This window comes from Trichosurus vulpecula, chromosome 2 (assembly GCF_011100635.1).
Source record: "Trichosurus vulpecula isolate mTriVul1 chromosome 2, mTriVul1.pri, whole genome shotgun sequence".
Classification (NCBI taxonomy): Eukaryota; Metazoa; Chordata; class Mammalia; order Diprotodontia; family Phalangeridae; genus Trichosurus; species Trichosurus vulpecula.
The window spans coordinates 333,787,815-333,809,328 of NC_050574.1; the positions used below are offsets into that span (position 1 = coordinate 333,787,815).

The following is a 21,514-nucleotide window of genomic DNA, read 5'->3' on the forward strand; positions in this document are numbered from 1 at the left end:
TAAGAGTAAGAGGATTGACACCTGGGTTCAAGCCCCAGCTTTGCCACTAACTAGTGATGACAACTAACAAGTCTCTCTATCTCTTTGGGTCCAATGAGGAGGCAGGATTATTGCTCTCTGTTCCAAGAGAGGCTTTTCCCAAGTCTTAGTACAGTTTTGAGCTTTAATAGTAGTTTTATGACATCACAAAGTCAAAAGTTCACAGACCTTCTGATCCTTTTTACTCATGTCATAAAATAGCACCAATGTGGCCTTCTCTGGAGCCATCCAGGGTAGGTAAGGATTATTCATCTCTGACCCCTGAGTAGTCACTATATATAGACTCTTCTAGTCTCCACCTGTGATTCTCTGAGCCTATGCCTGGCTAGAAGCAACTCCACTGTGTGGTTCTTTCCTGCCTTTGTTTCAATGTGACAACCATTCTCTACACGTGCTACCTTGAGACTTCATGCCCCAATCTCCTACAAACCACACACTCCAGAAATCTGTAAAGGCTGTCTAGTAAAGTGCCTCTCTGAGGGCCTTAGGGTTGCTCCTGATTGTACCTGGTCCTTTCAAAGCAATTCTCATTTTGATATTTCAGTGGAAAAGAAGAACCTATTATTGGATGATTAGTTTTACTCTTAGCTATGATATTCTAACCCTCATACTGCGAGTTGGCTGTGTACCACTAAAACCACCTGTGTTCTTGGTTTACCATCCTATCAATAAAAGATGCTTCCTTTACAAAAAGTTCTGTTTCTTTACTAATTCTGCACTCCTCCTCCCCTCCCATTCTAAAACACAACCCTCTTCTCTGTCTTATCCCATGGGCGGCTTATCAATTATTCATCATCCTATGGGATTTAGCATTCAGTTCTAGCCTATGGGGAAAAAAAAAGAGTTACAAAGGACAGTGCAGGAGCTGTAAAATAAAAATTAAAACCACAATGCTGCATTAGGCAGTAAACAACTAGGAACATATATGTGTATCTGTGTCTTCCTTGATGTAAAGAAGTGGAAATCAATGACAAATCTAAATATATCTAAGGTCTACTTTAAGAAGGTAAGAATTTTAAAATAAAACATAACTTATTCTCACCTTGCAATAGCTATTCCAACAATGCAGCCTCCAACTATAGACCAAAATCCAATCCAGCCAGCATCTACCTGATGAAGAAAAGGGACAAAATTTAGCCTTGGGTTGTTTATTACACTACTATTTAGAATAAATGGAAAAAAGACCCCCAATGACCAACAACTTGGTAGATAGTTGGCAAATAATAATTACAAAAATTTAGAAGGATAGAGAATTTGATACCTGAATATATGAAGGATCTGGAGTTGCTTGAGGCATACAAAGGTTAAGTGACTTGCCCAGGGCCACAGCTAGTAAGTGTCACAGCAGGGTTTGAACACACATTTTCCTAGCTATAGTTACTACACCAAGCTATCTCTAATGATATTGATAAAACAAAGAACTCATGTTCACAGTATGACAGATCTACACAATCTTGATTTAGTGGGAATATCTAGACCAATATTTTATCTGAATGTTTAAAATAAACAAATCAAAATAATTTGGTTCCTATGAACCAAATTTTGCTATCCTTCAAGGAGTTTATAAGTTGACTAGGCAAGGAACTAAAATTCAACTTGAAAAGATAGCAATTTAGCATTAAACTGAACAATTTTCATTATAAGTGTATTGTAAATATAAATATATAAATGTACATATTTATATTGGCTGTACCAATCTGGGAACACTTCATGGTAGATACAGGGCTTACAGTGGGCTTTCAGATATGAGGTCTATGTTCAGGTTTCCCTAGTATGAAAAAATGTTCTCTTAATCAATCTTGCTCTTCCTTTTAGAAACTCTATTTCCCTTCCCCCTTTCATAGTTAAACTTTTCTGACACCTGTTGACATTCATTTCCTTACCAAGAACTTCCTTTGCCTGCTGCAACATAGCTTTGGACCTAAGTCTCTATTTAAACAACTCTCTAAGAGATCACCAGTGGCTCTGCCTTATCACTCAACTCGGTGTGCCTTTTCCTTTTCCCCCTTGATTTTTCTCTGCAATATTTCCCACAATTAATGATTTTTTTCCCTTTTAGTAGTCTTCTTCACTGGTTTCACTACCCTGGTTCTCTTCCTATGTCTCTGACACATCCTGGACTGTCTTCTTTATGAGTTGTATTTCCTCCTCCTGCTCCCCAGATGTTAGTGTTTTCATTTTCTTTACTTCTGCCACTGTGGTGATGGGGATTATTGGGAGGTATTTTCAGTGTTTAAAAAAAAACTATCAATAAAACCTTAAAAAAAACTATATAAAAACAAGATACCCAGTGGATTAAAAAGCCAAGAACAATAAAACAAAATATAGGCACTGTCCAAGGTCAGTCTGCACTTGGCCTTTTCCCACTTCCTTTTCTCCTTCAGAGATTCAGGGCAATTTGGGACAGTGGAAAAAGCAGTAGATTTAGAGTCAAGAGGATCTGGATTCACATCCTGTTTCTGTTACCTACCACCTATGAAACTCTAAGCAAGTCACTTTACCTCTCCAGGCCTCAGTTTCCTCATTTGTCCACTGCATGGAGGGTTTGGATTAGATGGCCCGTAAAGACCCTGCCAGTTCTGAACATATCACTCTATGATCCTATGGTGCCCAATTCCACAGCTTAACTATCCCCTCTATGTGGATGTCCTCACACCTCTGCCTCTGCCCTCACCTTTCTAACCTCATAATTCTACCAGCCAACAGGACATTCCTACTAGACTTCCATGTTTTCACTTAAAACACAGAAAAGTATAACAATGGAAAAAAAAAAAGCACCAGACATTCATTAACGCACCATTGGTGGAGTTGTGAATTGGCACAGCCATTCTGGAAAGCAATTTACAACTAGGTCCCCAAAGTCTATGAATTTTGCAAACCCCGCAGCCCCAGCAGGGACTGTTCAAAGACATCAAAGAAATAGGAAAAGACTCAAATGTAAAAGTTATTTGTAGTAGCTCTTTTTTACTTCTAGCAGCAAACTGGAAACTAATGGGGTACCTCTTAATTATGGAATGGCTGAACAAATCATGGTGTATGAATGTAATGTAACACTACTGTGTCATAAGACATGATAAAAAGGAAGCTTTTGCTGAAACCTGAGAAGATCTGTATGAACTGATGAAGAATGAAGTAAGCAGAACCAGAAGAATGATTTAAATAGTAACAACAACACTATAAAAACAAACAACTTTGAAAAACTTAAGAATTCTGATCAAGCCAACGATAAGCCACAAACCCAAAGGAGCAACAATAAAAGATGCTGTCCACTTCTAATAAAGAGGTGAAAGGCTCAGGATGCAGACTGGGATGTATTTTTTGGACATGGACAACATAGGAGTTTGTTCTGTTTGACTACATATGTATTTATTACAAGGATGTGCTTTTCCTTTTTTTCTTTTTTTAATATAGGAAAAGAGAAAAAAATGGATTTTTGTTCATTTTTTAAAAAAGAAAAAGCTTTAAGCACGGAATGAGAAGATCAGAAATCCTGGGTTTGACTACTTACTAGCTACTGGGGGCCTGGAAAAGTGATCTAAATACTGACTTTTTTCATCTACAAAATAGTAATAAAAACACTTTGTTAATAAACCCTACCCTACAGGGTTGTTAGGATAAAAAGTATAAGACATATATTAACATTTAAAAACATAAAGCACTACACAAATGCAAGGGATTATTTATTAACTCAATATACCCAAAAGGAAACACATTATCTTCTCATGTCCAACCAAAAAAAGTATTTTTTCTAATTTCCATTTTTCTGCTTAACAGTACCACGATTTTCCCTGTCACCCTTGTTAGAGACCTCGTCCTACCTTTCCCTCACTTCTTATATTTTATCATTAAGCCCTGTGAAAACTTCCTTTACAATGTCTGTTTTACCTATGTTTTTGTTTTCTTTTTGCTGCCACTACTTTGGTTCAGGTCCTTCTTATAGAATATGAGAGTATAAATAGATTTCCTTATTTCCACTCCCTATTTCAGTTGGCCAGGTTAATTTTCCCAAAGTACAACTCCATAAAGTCTGGCATGAGATCATCTATTGAAAATGAGGGCAGGGAAAAAGAATCAATCAACAAAACTAACCTTCTTTTCCTTAAAAAATTTGTAAGTATCTTTATCATTACCCAAAGAATGATGAAATAAGTAGTTGTTACTATAACCAAACGAATCAAATACATTAAAAAATGTTTTTTGTTGTTGTTCATGACTCCTGTATACGAAGTTCTTGGCATGTTACTGTATAAGGTTTTTTGTTTTTACTACTATGTCAGTAGCGGATTAAAAGCCATGAAGCTAAAATAGTAAGTTACTTGTTATTTTATTAGAATGCTATTAATATTGCAATCTACATGGGTTAAAATACCTCTAAAACCTACGAAAGAAAAATACTTACTTGGCTGACATGAACTGGTGTTAAAATTAAATCCAGAACTCCAGACCAGCCGGCAAATACACCTAAAGGTATGGCATAGGCTAATGCTATCATCAGAAACCTTAAATTGCTGTAAAAGATACATGAAAGTTACATGTTATTATAAATGCAAAAAATACAACTTGGGGTTTAGAATCAATGATTTGTTTGTTTGGTTGTTTCAGTCACGTCTGATTCTTCATGACCCCATTTGGGGTGTTCTTGGCAAAGATATTAGAGTGGTTTGACATTTCCTTCTCTAGCTCATTTTACAGATGAGGAAACTGAGGCAAAAAGAGTTAAGTGACTTGTCCAGGGTCACACAGTTAGTAAGTACATGAGGCCACATTTGAAGTTAGGCAATCTATCCATTGCACCTAGCTGCCCAAGAATCCATGATACAAGTCAACTTAACTTCCCTGGGCCTCAGTTCTTCATCTGTATTTATGGTACAAAAAAAAAAAATCTCTGTAGTAGGTAAAGGTGTACTTGATTGAAATAATTACAAACCAAGCCACAAGTATTTAAAGATATTGGTCCACCTTAAAAGGTTTAAAAGAGCAGATAAATTATCTGACACTTTTCTAAGGTGTTTAAATTTGAGTAAAATGTAGACTTGAAGAATGGCAACTGTTACATTTTTATCAGAACGTTGTCAAAAGAATTTCTGGTTACAGAATCATACAAGTAGGAAGAGAGTTAACAGATTGTAGAAGTAAAAAGGGTTCCACTCCTTCCACAGCATAGAAATTGCTTCCACAGAATAACTGACAGATGGTCATTTGGAATCTACTTTAAATACTGCAGTGGCAGAGAGCTTAACAGATTCCAAGGCACCTTATTCCATTATTGGACAGCATAGTTTAAAATATTTTGTTTTGTTAATTCTTATGTTGAGTCAAAACTTATCCCCCCTTGTAACTTTTACTTACTGGTCCTAATTTTGTCCTCCTACACAGAAGGAACCTAAAATAGTTTAGACTGCCACTTATTTCAAAGGCCCTGTCTATAGGAATATATATGATCAAGAAATATTTATGGGACAAAAAAAAAATCTCTGTAGTAGGTAAAGGTGTACTTGATTGAAATAATCACAAACCAAGCCACAAGTATTTAACGATACTGGTCTACCTTAGGGATCTCCCCTTACACCCTGGTTCTTAATTTGAGGTCTATAGATATGATTTCAGGGAATCCATGAACTTGGATGGGGAAAAAATTTCATTTTCATCGACATCTAACTGAAATTTTGAATTCCTTTCCATTTTAGCAGCGCAGTAACATTAGGCTTCACCAGACTACCAAAGGGGTCCATAACACCAAAAAAAGTTAAGAACTGGCATCCTAGAGAAATTTTTTAATGTGCAATTGGAAGGATTCAAAGGGGAGCTTGAAGCATCAAAAAGGGGAATTCAGGGAGAAAATCTGAAGTTCCTGATCCATATCTTAGTATGACACTTTTCATGAGTTTCTACATCCAAAAGAAATTATCACCTGGTGGCCATCTTCTGCTGAAGAGTCTCTCTAAACTTGGCCAAGGTGGCTCCCAAAGACATCCAGACTGTGATCAGGCTGATAATAAAAAACCTGACCATTTGATAGGTACTTCTGCTTCATGTGCATTACTTTAAATAAGAAAGTCCAGCCCAGGACCATCTTCATGCTATGTTGAGGCACCAGACTAGGGCTTCAGTACCAATTAACTAAATAAATAATACTCTAGTGATGTGATAATATAGATTCCAGTATTTCCCAATTAAAACTAGGAAAGAACTTGGTTACTGGCAGGAGGTAATTTGTTATAGCAAAAAATCATCATCATTTAAAACAATATGTATCTAATTATGTCTGGTGCTTTACTTACAATAAGCATGGTTCAAAGAAAAATTATTTATATCTGGTATTTGCTCACTAGGACCTCATAAATCAGAAATGCAATAGAATAAAAGTATTATAGCAGTGCTTTAAAACAGAATAATAACATTCAACCAATATACAACTGCACAGCAAGATAGCAGGATCAGAGATTTAGAGCTGGAAGGAACTTTGAAGTTGAGTTCCCACTTTTTTTTAAAATAAATTAGAAAGGTGAGGCCAAGAGATACGAAGTGACAAGTGGCAGATCTGGGGATCTGGATCCAGGTCCTCTGACACCAAATGCCATGATCTTGTTACTGTGCTACACCGCCTCCCTATGATGACATCTGTGTTATCATTTGAGGAAAGAAGTGAATGCATTTTAAAGGGTAGGGAATGGAAGTAGTACATAAAGTGAGTGAATTTCAGGAGACCAGCCCTGGGAGGTAACAGAAAGCAGTCAAGCAATTCACAAAGGTGCTGAGGTTCAGATCAGAGGCTGGGGAGCTGGAGGAGCAGGTTTTGCACACAAGGCCCTACTTGAAAGGAAGTCTGGAGGCAGAAGTGGGGTAAGGAGACGAAGGGAATTTCAAGCAGATGTGTTTGAGTTAAGCTGAGGAAATGGACTAATATATAGTTAATAAGGCAAGATGCAGGATGCAGGTAGGCATTCAACTGAAAAACTAAAACTGAAGGTAGAAATATTACAATTGCATCCACAAGACAAGTGGGCATAGTGATCAACTTAGGGTTTGTTACGTTTGCTCTAATGTGCCGTGCAGGCTGCTGGACTGCTCCAGGACAGATTCTTAAAGAGAGAGACAGAGCGCATGAGAGCGTGAGAGAGAGAGAAAGAGAGAGAGAGAGAGAGAGAAAGAGAGAGAGCGTGAGAGTGTGTGTGTGTGTGTGTGTGTGTGTGTGTACACTGTATTCATTAGGTAAAAAACATGACAAGTTGATAGCTACAAAAAAGGGGAAGAAATTGCCTTCTTTGGCTGTAGTAAAAACAAACTAGCAAGTACTAACGGTGAGGTTTGTCACTTATACCATAGTGTAAATGAGGACAAGATCACTGATGTGATCCCTCTGTAGGACAGTTAGCTTTGCGCAGAGCAGTAATTCACTTCCAACACTAGAGACATCTTAACTATTGCCAGCCATTCATCAAATGTGTGTTATGGATCACAAGGGGCAGACTGAAATAATGTACAAAAATTCACCCCCACTAATAAACAATGTGGAGTGTGTTTTCCTGAGTCAGAGCAAAAGATGCCCTTTTATTTATGATGCAATATGGACCCAAAGGATTAAATTCTGTACAGGGAACACTTGTGACCCGCCAATTAAATTTAAGTTATGCCATCAAATTGAGAATATAGCATCTTGGCACCCTGAAGCATGGCATAAGTCTCTGGAAATTAACAGTAGGCTAGCTATTAGTTATGTATAGAGAGGGGCGGCTAGATGGTTCAGTGGATAGAATGCTGGGCCTAGAGTCAGGAAGACCTGAGTTCAAATCCAGCCTCAGACACTTAACTACTGTGTGACCATGTATGCCTTAATCCACTGGAGAACAGAAATGGCAAATCGCTCCATTATTTTTGCCAAAAAACCTCCATATATTGGTGTGATATGGTCCACGGGATCAGGAAGAGTTGGAAACCACCAGGATTTGAACTCAGGTCTTGTAACTCCAAGTTCACAGCTCTTTCCAAGACATCATGATCACTCAAAAGAACTGAGTCTAACAATACATACAAAGGGAAAAAACCACACTTGTGTATTTTTTTTAAAGTAAGTCAGAATATTTCCAGTGATAGTTTTATGTGTGCTTCAGAAGAACTCAACTTGAGGGCTGTTAGTACTGTACAGATATGATGTAGTTTTTTCATTATAGCAAAAAGCCAGTAAATAAATTATCTAACTTTTTAGAATAAGATTTTTCATGCTCAATTTCTTTCTATTTTTGACTGAAGAGATCACCTAGATATGCAACCACCCACTTCGCACTCACTTGCTTAACAATATTACTTGAAGAGAGACTTTCCTAGATAATTTCTTTTTTATTAGACCCAGAAAGCCTGGAAATGTCTTTTAAACTGCTAAGTAAAACCATGAAACGGTCTCAAGCACACTCACTTACCTTAAGAGCCTACAGAAACTCCGTCTGTAGCTTAGCCTCTGGCTTGCTGCAGCCACACTAGGGGGAAATGGAGGTCGTGTTGGGAAATAGGCGATTGCTGCAAAAAACGTCAGGCATACAATTCCGAATTCTAAAAGAGAGAGTAACAAAAGAGCAAGAGCGATTAACTAGTCACTGTGCAACAATTTTAGATGTCAAATACAGCACTTATTATTGATTCCAAGCACCTATTACGTGCTCATTACACACTTATTCATTGACCATGGGTGTTAGGGCTTCAAAAAAAAATTGTAGGCATGCTCCCTGTTCTAAAAGAATATGCACTCTAATTAACAATGGAAACATTAACAATGGAACACCTGAACAATCAGAGGGCAAAAATTCAACAGGAAAGACTGCTGCAGTGCCCTCAAACCTTACCTACACCACAGCTTCCTCCCAACCAAAATCTTTATTTGAGTTCATAGCTTATTGTTCCCTATCTTGGTGAGGTGTGTGCCTTCTCCTGGGGTATTAGGCTGGGGAAGGAGAGGCAAAATCATTCCAGAATCTGCCAAATCTTAATGCTCTTTACTACACTAGGATTTCTGGTGCTCAAGAGACCCCAAGTTTCAGGAGCTTCTTGACAACCTTCCAAACCAGTTTAATTTTTTCCTAGCTTCTTTCACACAAAATACATTTTAAACATATTCAGGAAACTTATGCTTTAAGTTGCAGGGGGTACATTTCTTTGCGGTGCATTTTGCAAACAGAGAGTCTTCAATCTCTCTTTCTGAAGAGTGTGGGTCTATGTAAGTACAGAAGAACCCTGTTCGGCTGCTCCTACTAACAGGCAGCTAGGTGGCACAATGAATAGAGTGCTGGACCTGGAGTCAGGAAGATCTGAATTCAAATCCAGTCTCAGACACTTACTAGCTGTGTGACCCTGGGCAAAAGTCACTTAACCCTGTTTACCTCAGTTTTCTCTTATGTAAAATGAGCTGGAGAAGGAAATGGAAAACCACTCTAATGTCTTTGCCAAGAAAACCCCAAATGGGGTCACAAAAAGTTGGACAGGACCAAAAAAATGACTAAATTAAAAACAAAACTACTACCATTACCACCACCACCACTACTACTCCTATTACTATATAACATTTATATAATTTATTAAGCACTTTACAAATATTATCTCATTTGTTCCTCACAATTATAGGAGAGGCAGGTGCGGTTATTACCCTCATTTTACAGAACAGGAAACTAAGGCAAACAGGGTTAAGTGACTTGCTCAAGGTCACACAGCTGGCAAGTGAATGTGGCCAGATTTGCACTCAGGAAGATGAGTCTTCCTGACTCCAGGCCCGACACTATTCACTGAACCACCTAAATGTCATCACCATTTTTCTCCTTTATTCTGGCTTGTCTCATATGGTACATTGCTACATTTCCCCCACTACTGACAAGTAGAAATTAAGTTCCTCTTCTCCAGGCTCTCTCTTGGTGCCAGGTTTCTTGTTCATATGAGAAGTAGTACTTCTTTGCACTTTGGTTCATATGCTGGATGTGACAGATTGGAGCATTAAAAATAGGTACATCGTATGAGATAAAAATGTGGCAAAAACAAATAAAATATAGCTGTAAAAGGTAAATCAGTGAGTTCAGGATGACTAGATTTTTTACCAGAATAAATTACATTTATTAATAAAATAGTAACTCAGAAAAAATTCAGAAAAGACATATAGAAGGCTTTACTTTCAACCATAAGATAACACTTTGAGGCATAAAGGAGGCCTGTGATACATGCAAAGATCTCGTAAACAGAGGAAGTTCTGAACAAACTAGAAGGGAATCTAAAAAAGAAATTAAGATAGTAGTAATAGGTTATGAAAATTAAGGTAATGTAGGTAGGCATATTACAGAATACAAACACCGCCACCCCCCCGAAGAATAATTATATCCTGCAAATCTCTATAATGTTCAAGGCCTACCAAAGAAAATGATATGTTCCCCTAGAGTATACAATGAGGGCATTTCCTTTCCTAAAAATGTTTTGGTTATGCTTTCATAAAAAACCACTGCTGTCAATTCCAAAGAGTGCTCTTTCCTCTAAATAGAACCCTCCATTGCATCCAAGAAACAGGCCAACAAATGGCAAAGTTGATCAAGTACACATTTTATATTTTGTGCTGCAGTTTAATACCTTCCTCGGTACAATAGTGTGTATACCAAGCACAATTCAGTCTAGCCAGCCAAAAGGACAGACTAGTGTAAAACTGAACATGAGACAGCTTAATCAAGACATGGGTGCTGATAGGCCTCTCTACAGATGTACTTTTTTTAAGTCTGCTGTTTTAACAAGCATTCCTTATCGTCCTATGCTTCACCACATCTCTACTAAGATGCTTCCTCATCAGGCTGCTAGAATCAAGATTGATGATTGTGCTGATCTGAGTGCTAATGTCTTTTAAGGGCTGTTTTTCTTTATAACCTTTGTGATCATCTAATATACTGTTCTTTTGGTTCTTGGTTACCTCATTCTGCTTTAATTCACACCAGCCTTCACAAGTTTCTCATTTGTTACCTTTTTCAAAGTAATTGTTTTGTATTTCATTCACAGACCATAATCTAGCCCTTTCCTAATTTATGGGCACTTGCTTAATTTCCACTTTGCTGCTACAAAAAGTGTTTCTACAAATATCTCTAGTATTTAGGGCATCTTTCCTTCAGTCTCTCACTTCCTTGACTCCAGAACTGGTATCAACGAACAGGCACCGTTTGGCAACTTTTACAGGCCAGTAATGAGTATATTTGCTTTGGTAAAACTATGGCTTAAAGACTTAGAATCTAAACCAACAGTACTACGGAATACTTTTACTAGCATCCAGAATGGAGTTTTTCTTTAAAAACATGGTAATAGGTAAGGAGTATTCATTTCAAACTGTGCTGAAGTAGAATAGAGTGAATGTACTCTAAAGGCCATGGTATGCGGTTGGGTAAGAATAGATTCTTCATCATTTACATCTTCTAGACCTCTACAATGAGAACTGGTACTTAAAATGATAGTACTGAAGCACTGTAAGATCTAGCCATATCCTTTGAAAGTAAAGACTAAATCATGTTATACATAGTCTGAATATTTTATTTATAATATATGTGTTTCTATGAATATACCATTCATTTATAATATAATATTTATTTATATTATACTTTATTATATTCTGATTCTTTGAAAGCTGGTTATCCAAGTATTTGATGGCTTAATAGGGATATTTGGTTAACACCCCATTTTTTTCACAACTTAGTATAAAGGAAGCTTATTCCATATTAGAAAAAAATCTCTGAACTTCTTAAAAGTTAGATATAGTTAGAACTTTTATAAATTACATAACAGATAAAGGGTAACTACTTCTGTATTATCAGAATATTGTCCTTTCAGAAATGAGTTGCCCTAATTAGGAACTCCTTATGGTTTAGCATATCTGAGTGTTTATTTACAATGCATTAATTACTTGGCAGGGAAATTTAAGGCTGAAATGTCAAGAATCATCGCTAACTGGATAATAATCAGAAATGAGATTACTTAAAGTATCTCAATAAATAACAGAAGTCAATGGAAAATATTATTTATGAAAATTAAATTTACAAATGACAGGAAAAACACAGAACAGAAGGAAAAGCACTGGACTGGAGTCAGGAGACCTGGACTTCAATCATGGTCCTACATTAAATAATTATGTGATTCAAGGCAAGTTGATTACTTGCTCTGGCTCTCACTTTCCTTGGCTACAAAATAAAGGCCAAAGGGGTTGGACTAGATCAGTGGTCCTTTTTTGTGTCATGGACTCAACAAATCTGGTGAAGCCTATTGACTCCTTTTCAGAATAACGTTTTTAAATGCATAAAATAAAATACATAGGATTTCAAAGGATATCAATTCCACAGTTAATAAATATATTTTTTATAAAAAGCTTATGATCTCAGTTTAAGAACCCCTGCACTAGATGATTTGGTTTCCAATTAATTTTTTAAAAAGAAATACCGTTCATCAAGTGAGATAAACCTATATAACATTTAATTATAAAGAGTTTTATTCAAGGGTACAATTAGAAATGGACAATTTTGAATCCTGCACTTGAATGCCAAATAAACTCATTCTGATGCTTAGCTTTCCTTCCTTACTGTAGCTCCCTTATCCACATATCAGATGATTTCAGAGTCTCTCATTTTAAAAGAATACAGTCAATTCTTGGTTATTTGCATTAATGGAGGGAGGCAGTGGCAAGGGTAATCTAAAATTTCAGAATGATTTTTAAAATAATTTGTATTTATCTTTGGAGTGCATACTATTTGAAGATTTACTTATATACGCTTAAATTAATATTAAAATTATTTTATACTGCCACTGGACAGATGAAGTCCAAAAATATGGTTGTGATAAGAAGCTAGTCTGTGATTACAGATGGTTAAACCACAAACTATACCTTTCATGTTCCAATAATCAAGAAACAACTTTTCAAATTCTAGTTTAAAAATGGGATCAAAACCAAAGATCTGTCACTGGTGTCGCAGTATGGAGAGTTGAAAGCAGACAGGGCTGTACTTGGAGTCAGAGACCAGACTTCTAATTCTGCCTCACCTATGAGATATGTGTGTAACCCGGGTAAGTGGCTCAGGACTATTGTGAAGATCAAATGTGCAATATATAAGAAGCACTTTCCAACCCTCAAAAGGAGCGATTAGTAGTAAGTACCTCCACTAGGTATTTCTACGATGTGTCATTCTTACTACTTACAAATTATATCAAATATTACAATAAAACAATTTTATGCATATTTTAAGAACATGACTAGGTTTGCAAGTTTGTTTAGTTACTTGAAACCTCTGTGTTTATTTCTTCTTGCCTCTTATGAGAGGCACCATGGCAGAGTATATAGTGAATCAGACATGCTGTCACCAGACTCAGGTTCAGATGTGCTACTTGCTAATGAGGGACTTTGCAGACTTCCCTTTTGTTCTCTCACACCCAGGATTCCATAGGTTTTTATGCAACACAACTGAGAAAATGAATGGGAAAGTGCTTTGCACCTGTAATGCACTAGAGAAATACAGAGTGTTATTACAAAGATTAGGAAAGCAATTTCCTTAATTCAACTTATAGGTAAGTATGGGTATGCGAGCTATTTTCCTATACCCCAGGCTGGCTCTCTGGGAGGAAAGGGAAGGTGAGGAGAGAGGAACATACAGGAAAATCTAGGCAATGCAAAAGCAAAACATCAAAGCAAAAAACAACATTTTAAAATAAAGGGTAGATGAGCAGGAGAAAAGAGAAAACATCAAGTTCACAGATGATTATCTGATGACTACTCTAATTAATCTGTTCTGTTTTACAAAAAAAATCATGGATATACAAAAATCTAAACTTAATGCACACTCTTACCCCTTTTACAGGCCCAAGAAAAACAGGTGGCAAGAAAATCTGGAAGATATAACAGGTCACAGTGATGCATGACAAGAAAACTCTAACTCTGACATTCTACAACTTGCAACATCCAGTCCCTGCACATTTCTCTCTGGCCGTGTGTTCTAGCTTTCCTTCTCTGGATTCTGACCCTAACACTCTGCTCTAGATGAGGAGGCCTGAAAGCACAAAGGTTCCTGTGCTGTACGACAAAGCATCAACCTTTTTGCTTTCTTCCAGCTCTTCTTTCGTTTGGTCTTGTGATTTTCTCAGCGCTGCCAATTCTTGCTTTAATTTCTTTGAATGTGTACTTATCCACTGGAGTCCATCTCGTGGGACAGGATTGTGTTGTTTCTTTTTACATCACCATTGTAACTGTTACTGTAGAGGAATCAGCTGCTCTACAATAGTACAAAATTTTATCAGTATGACACTGCCATTTTTTAAAATTTTGTTTGGTTTTTCTTGTACTTTTTTTTTTAGCTGTTTTTCTTCTCTGAGGTATTTTTTTATTGCTGTTTATGTGACATGTAAGGAGTCAGGCTCCCCCTCCCTCACTCCAACCTCTGGAAACAGGCTGGTAATACATTTTTAAAGACACCCACTCTACCTAAGCACTATGCTAAAGAGACTGATCACCCCTGGTTTCTCTCTTTTTGAGTAAAACAACTTCATTTTGTGCACTGACCTCACAAAGCATCCTTAATCCTGGTCAGTCACCTTGCATATATTGGTAGAGTTGGTTTTATTGTGCATACAGATGCAGTAAGAAACACAATTTCAGAGGACAGTTGGTCATCTTGCATTGCAGTGTTCATGATAAGCAATTGCAAAAATATGACCATCAAAACAACTGCAGCTTATACAACCACATCTGTTGCAGAGGATTAGAAGGTGGAAAAATTCTTTGTATTTAATAAAGCCCTCTAAATTAAATCAACTCATACCTTAACACTCTGTGACTTCAATGCAAAGGTGAACATCAGAAAGATAACAAAAAAATATTGAAAATATGATTCAGGAATAAAATGAAAGAGGCTAAAGGCTTGGGGCTACACAGAAGCCTCATGCCTATACAGAATGACTATTTCCTTTGAGAAAAGAGCTGGAAGATTAAATATGTTGGAACACAAAATAATGTTAAAAAATGGACATTTTTACCAGATAATAAAACTCATTATTAACACTGCAGCCATTCCCAAATCACCAATATAGTAGCACCACTGATCCATTAGAGCAAAGAGCAAAATCAATAAAAAGGAACAAAAATGAGAAAAAGATATAGTATACAATTAAAACAACTCTAATCAGACCTATTTAAACAAGTTGCTTACATCAAAAAATGGCAAATGGATAGAACAGTACACATCTCAACAGCTGTGTCACAATTAGATCAACAATGCCACTGCTACTGGAAAAGGTGTGTCAATATGTTTTCCTATGGGTTCATTCTCCAGTTCTGTGACTTTTCCAAAGAAAAAACCCTTTCCCTGGCCTCTGCTCCCCTAAAAAATATTGTCTCTCCCCCTAGAAGGTGTTTCCCAAGAGTATGGGCTCTCTTAATTTTTTAATATGTATTCCCATGCTTAGAAATACTTGGCACACAGGAAGCACTAAATAAATGCTTTTAATTCATTCATTTCCTAAAGATGTTTGATCAATGTAACTAAAATGCTATATGAGGTGGAAGAAAAAACTAAGTTTTAAGAAAGCTTGACTTGAAATGAACTAGGAAAAATAATCCCCAGGGCATTTAAAGACAAAACAGCAGGAGAACAATAACTGATGAAAAACCGAACCAATCTATCAAAATATTTGTATAAAACCCGTTGTTGTTTGTCCTTCAATATGGAAGAGGACGTTGATATCAGAGAGGTGATGCCATGACATGAAAGTGAACTGGATCTAAGTGAGGGAGGGCTGTGAAAAGTCACGAGCCTTACTTTCTTCTCCGGAGCCATCTGGGTCCAGTGGCAAGACATAGAGCAGGACAACTGGAGATGGCCCTGGACGCAGTGTGAAACCTTGGCCTTTTTAAGCTAAGGTCTTCAACAGGACTCAATTTGACTGCCCATTCAGTGATTAAGGCTAGGTAAGAAATGAGGCAAAGAATGGCCTCTTTTACCTAGTCAAAAAAATAAATTCAATCTGGGATGGGAAGGACCTCAGGGTTTCTGACCAAAACATTCTCCCCTCATTGTGACAGTGAGAAAACAGGCTGAGAATTAAATAGTCTACTCTTGGCCACACAGCTAGTAAGGGCCATCTCCAATCATCCTGATCTAGGTCTTGCCACTGAACCCAGATGGCTCTGGAGGAGAAAGTGAGGCTGGTGGCTTTGCAAAGCCCTCTCTCGCTTAAATCCAATTCACTTGCATGCCATGGCAGCACACTCCCCACCCCACCAATGTCATGGTCCTCTATGAGCATGAAGGACAAACAACAACCTTTGGAGTAGCAGTACGAGCTGCCCTACTGGGGACCCATCTGGAACTAACCAGTTGGGCAATACAGCTCTCCCTTCCTTCCTTCCTTCCTTCCTTCCTTCCTTCCTTCCTTCCTTCCTTCCTTCCTTCCTTCCTTCCTTCCTTCCTCCCTCTCTTCCTTCCCCCCTCCCTTCCTTCCCTCTGTCCACACAGAGTATTATACCCTTACCTTCAGGTGCTCTGCCCAAAGGAATGTAAATTATGATTACTGAAACCTCGCAAGATACAACACTCATCACCATCAAGGACAGCAGAGATAGTTAAGATTCTAACATCACAGTCTTGCACATGCTGAATAAATGGCACTGAAGAAAGCCAAGACAAATGGATGAAGATGGCATGCATAGCTGGACTACACCAAGTATACACAGAGGAAGCCCATGCTGGAGGTGACACGATTTTGTGGATATGCAGGGATAAGTTCTTAAGTTACATTAGAGAAGAAATGATATGAAAGGCATGGGGGAAAATATCTCAGATCTTATTTCTACCAAAATAAAAAATGAGAAGAGGAAGAAGAGTGACAGAGAATAATCACTATTAATCTGTATGTTTACCTTCACAACTCTAAAACATTTTTAAATAAACACAGGGCATCACTGGTGAAGGTAGGAAATGGGAACAAGGCGGGTTTTGTAACTTGATGTTCCAGAGCAGATCACATCTTTACCATTACACAACTGACTGAAAGGATAAGAGAATATACAAAATCCTCCAGTCCTTATTGTTTATTGAATATTATAAAAAACATTTGAGTCAGTAGAGGAAAATGCAGTCTCAACAACAAAGTATTTCCTACACGTCAAAATCTTATAAGAATACTTGAAAGAAGGAAGGGAGATAATTTTGTTCACTACCCTCTGATTATTAAAATTGAATGAAACATAAAAGAGAAAAATGTCTGCCTGCCACAAGTTTCTTCCTACTCCATTCATAATCCACTTAGCCATCACTGTGATTTTCCTAAAGCACAAGTCTGGCCATGTTGCCCTCCTACTCAATAAACTCTAGAGGATTCCTATCACCTCCAGGATCAAATACAAAATCCTATTTGCTGTTCAAGCCCTTTACAACCTTACTGCATCTTTCCAGTCTTCTTATACCTTATACTGCTCCAACATACTCTTTGATCCAGTGACATTGGTCTCCTTGAAGTTCCCCTAACATGACACTCTTATCTCTTGGCTCCGGGCATTTACTCTGGCTGTGTCCCATCCTTCTGATGATATTTCTCTTCATCTCTGTCTCTTGGCTTCCCTGGCTTCCTTCAAGTCTCAGATAAAAATCACACCTTCTACAAGAAGTCTTTCCCAATCCCTCTTCAATTCTAATGTCTTCTCTCTTTTATTTTCTATTTATTCTGTACATAGCTTGTGTGTATATAACTGTTTGCACACTGTCTCCCCCACTGAATTGTGAACTTCTGGAAGGCAAAGAACTGTATGAGTAGCACTTGTCAATGTGACTGGTAAATAATGGGCACTTAATAAGTTCTTAGTGACTGATGCTTCCCTGCTGCCTATAAACATGCCCATGACTCCTTACTTCTTAAAGAGGCCTATTTACTGAATGGGCATTACCTCACTCAAAGTGAGAACCTGAAAAGGCCTTAGTCTAAAAGGGCCAGGGTCTCCCACTGCATCCTGGGTCATCTCCAGTTATCCTAATGAATATCTGGTCACTGGATCCAGATGGCTCTGGAGGAAGAAGTGAAGCTGGTGACCTTGCACAGCCCTCCCTCACTCAACTGCAAGTCATGTCATCATTTCCCTGATGTCATGGTCTTCTTTGAAAATGAAACACAAACACAACAACCATGACTCCTCTATCCTTAAGAAGTCCTCACTTGATCCAGCCATCCCCACTAGTTAGCATCCTCTAATGGTTAATCCTTTAATGGTTAAACTTCTAGAAAAAACTGTCAATAACTGTTGCCTTCACTTCCTTTCACTTTAGACTCCTCTAAACCCTTTGCTATCTGCCTTCTGATCTCAACTGGAACTGCTCTCTCCAAAGTGAAAGACGATCTCTTAACTGTTAAATCTCGTGGCCTTTTCTCAGTCCTCTTCCTTCTTGACCTCTTTGCAGCCTTTGACACCACCTGTGTGAATGTTCTTTTTCTGTTTCCTTTGCTCTACCTTCATCCAGGTCCCACCTACTCAGCATAAGCATCTCCCAAGGCTCTGTCTCGAATTCTTTTCTCTTCTCCTCCTGAGCTATGCTTTGTTTCAACTCTGACCCAATCCTTAGTCATTGAATGGGCATGGCCTCAGCCAAACTGAAACCAGGAAAAGACCTTAATTTAGAAAGGTCAACGTCACCCACTGCATCCTGGGCCATTGCTAGTTGTCTTGACCTTTGTCTCACCACTGGACTTTGATGCCTCTGGAGGAGAGAGCTAGGCTGGAGACTCTGCAAAGCTCTGCCCCATTTATATCCAATTCAAGAGCAAGTCAAGACATTAACCTCATAATGTCATTGGTCCTGAAGGACACACAATAACAATTATCTCACCAGATCCCAATGGATTCAATTATAACACAGACCTTAACTGCAGATGTTTCTCAGATCTATTTATCCTGCCCTAACCCCTCTCCTGATTTCCAATATGAAAGCTCCAACTATCTATTGGCATCCCAAACTACATGTGGCACAGACATATTAAACTCAACATGTACAAAACAGAACTTACTATTTTTTTTTCTCCAAAACCTCCCCTCTTTCCAATCTCCTTATCACTATCAAGGTACCACTACCCTCCCAGTTATCGGCCAGGATCACAATATAGGTGTCACTCATGACTTCTTACTCTCACTCCCTGCAACAAATGCAATATGCTACCAAGCTCTACTGATTCTACCTTCACAACACCTCTCCAATATGACCCCTTCTCTCCTCTGACATAGCTGCCACTCTGGTGCAGGCCCGCATCACCTCAAGCCTGGACTATTGCAATAGCCTGCTGGTGGATCTGCCTGCCACAAGTTGCTCCCCACTCCAGGCCATACTCCACTCATGCATCAAAGTGACTTTCCTAAAGTGAAGGTCTAACCATGCCACTCTCCTATTCAATAAACTCCAGTATCTCCCTATTACCTCCAGAACAAAATATAAAATCCTGTTTGACTTTTAAAGTCCTTTACCTCCTGACCTCCACCTATCTTTCTAGTCTTCTCCCACTTGATTCTCCTCCATATTCTGTGACCCAGCAACACTGGCCTTCTTGCTGTAGCTCCCTATCTCTATCCCTTTTGTTGGTTGTTCCCCCTATAGGGAATGCTCTCCCTCCTTATCACCTCTTCCCAGCTTCCTTTAAGTTCCAGCTCAAATCTTACAACTGGCAATAGGTTTTTCCCAGTCCCCCTTAATGCTGGTGCCTTCCCTCTAAGACTGCTTCCAATTTACCATGTATACAGCTGGTATATATGTAGTTGTTTACCTGACTTCCCCATGAGAATGTGAACTCCTTGTGGGCATGGCTGTCTTCATTGGTGTGGTGCTAATGTCATCAAAGAGCTTTCTGGCCCATTCAAAAGGCCTCAGGTGGAGCTAGTTAAGGGAAGCTTGATTAGGAGAGGCTTGCTTACAGGCAGGCCCACACTCTTTTGCTATCAGGTGTTAAGCCCCAGGCCTACACCCATTTGCTACTACATGCTAAGCCCCAGGCCTACAAAGGGTATATATCCCCTGTGGGTAGCCATTGAGCTCAGACTAGAGAGAGGGGGAGACCAGAGAGCTATGGGGAGGGGGGGCGGGAAGGAGGAGGGGAGGAGGGAAGAAGGAGGAGGGGAGGAGCAGATGATGAAGATGAAGGAGGGGGAAGAGGAGAAGATGAAGAAGATGAGGAAGAGAGAACTTCGAGAGAGGACAGAGAACTGGAAGGGATGGACAGAGAGAGAACTGGAAGGGCTCTGAGAACTGCAAAAGCTTTCAGAACTGTGGGAGGAGAGGACGCAGGCAGACAGTTAGGATTTGTGAGTGAGTGTTTACAGAAGGTCCTAGCAGAAGGGAAGGTTACAGGATGGCTTGGCTCTTTAATCTCCTTGCTGTTATATTGAGGAAGACTTACTGGTTCTGGGATACCATTACTGCTACGTCAAATTGGGGTTACTGGTTCTGGGATCTGATCCTCTGGTGTCTGAATAAATGTTTTACTTCTTCTGCCTTCTACACAGAGTCTTTCATACTTTGTGATTCTGAACTATACAGGCATATTAATGGTTACCATAGATATGATGAATCTTGCTGATACAGCTGGTCACATGATTAATAAGTGCTTACTGACTCTGCCTAGAGCTGTAATTTCACTGGTGTAGTGAACTCCTGGTGTGGCAACTACTAAGCTACATATCAGCAACTCTTCCTTAGAGCAGGCAATGGCCTGGGGACACTTCTTACTCAAACTCAAATATTCTTGACTCCAAGGCTGACCACTATCCCATGCTGCCCTTACCACTTACACATAGTGGTTATTGTTGATGATGGTGATTTTAGCTTTAAGTGTTGGTAAGATATTCAAGAGGACCCCCACCCTCACCCCCAGGTTTGAAAGGGACATCAGTTAATAAGTAAAACTGAAGAAAAGGGAGAAAATGACAGAATAACCATCCATATAGCAATAATATGTTTTAACAGTGAGAATTTTCTGCATATGCTTAGGAAAATTCTAATACAATGACTGAGGTGAAGGACGCAGGAATGTAATGAGAAGGAAACTTCAAAATACCTGCGTATAATACCATCTCTATACGATCCTTAATATGGATGCTGTTACTTTCTGAGGTAAGTAGATGGGATGTTTCATTAGGAGCTGGAACAATAAGAGGTCCAACCAGGAACGCACACGCTCCACCAAGGTAACTGAGCATGGAGGCGATCGCTGTAGCAGTAGCTCGTTCGTCTGCAGAAAACCATGTAGTAGACAGGAAGGGAGCAGCGTTCATTACAGTCGGGCCTGCTAATCCGTTGAGCAGCTGTCCTCCATGGATCAGTCTGGAATTGGAGGGACAGGGAAGGAGAAGAATGAGATACCAGCGACACGGATCTGATGGAGCCATTAGCTATACCTTCTGACTTATGCAGTGGCACCTTCAGACGGGGAGAAGCATTTCTTAAGAAATGATGGTTTAAACATA

At 38.8% G+C, this 21,514-nt stretch overlaps 1 protein-coding gene across 1 annotated transcript in view; it reads right to left on the minus strand.

Annotated features, from left to right (window-relative positions):
- Window positions 1-21,514, minus strand: part of SLC49A4 (solute carrier family 49 member 4) — a 129,355-nt gene that overhangs the window by 54,886 nt on the left and 52,955 nt on the right. Inside the window, exons 3-6 of the mRNA XM_036742880.1 lie at window positions 21,106-21,371; window positions 8,457-8,586; window positions 4,439-4,547; window positions 1,082-1,149 (exon numbers count right to left, since the gene is read on the minus strand). Of these exons, the coding sequence (XP_036598775.1) occupies window positions 1,082-1,149; window positions 4,439-4,547; window positions 8,457-8,586; window positions 21,106-21,371 (573 nt within the window). The remainder of the gene's footprint in view (window positions 1-1,081; window positions 1,150-4,438; window positions 4,548-8,456; window positions 8,587-21,105; window positions 21,372-21,514) is intronic.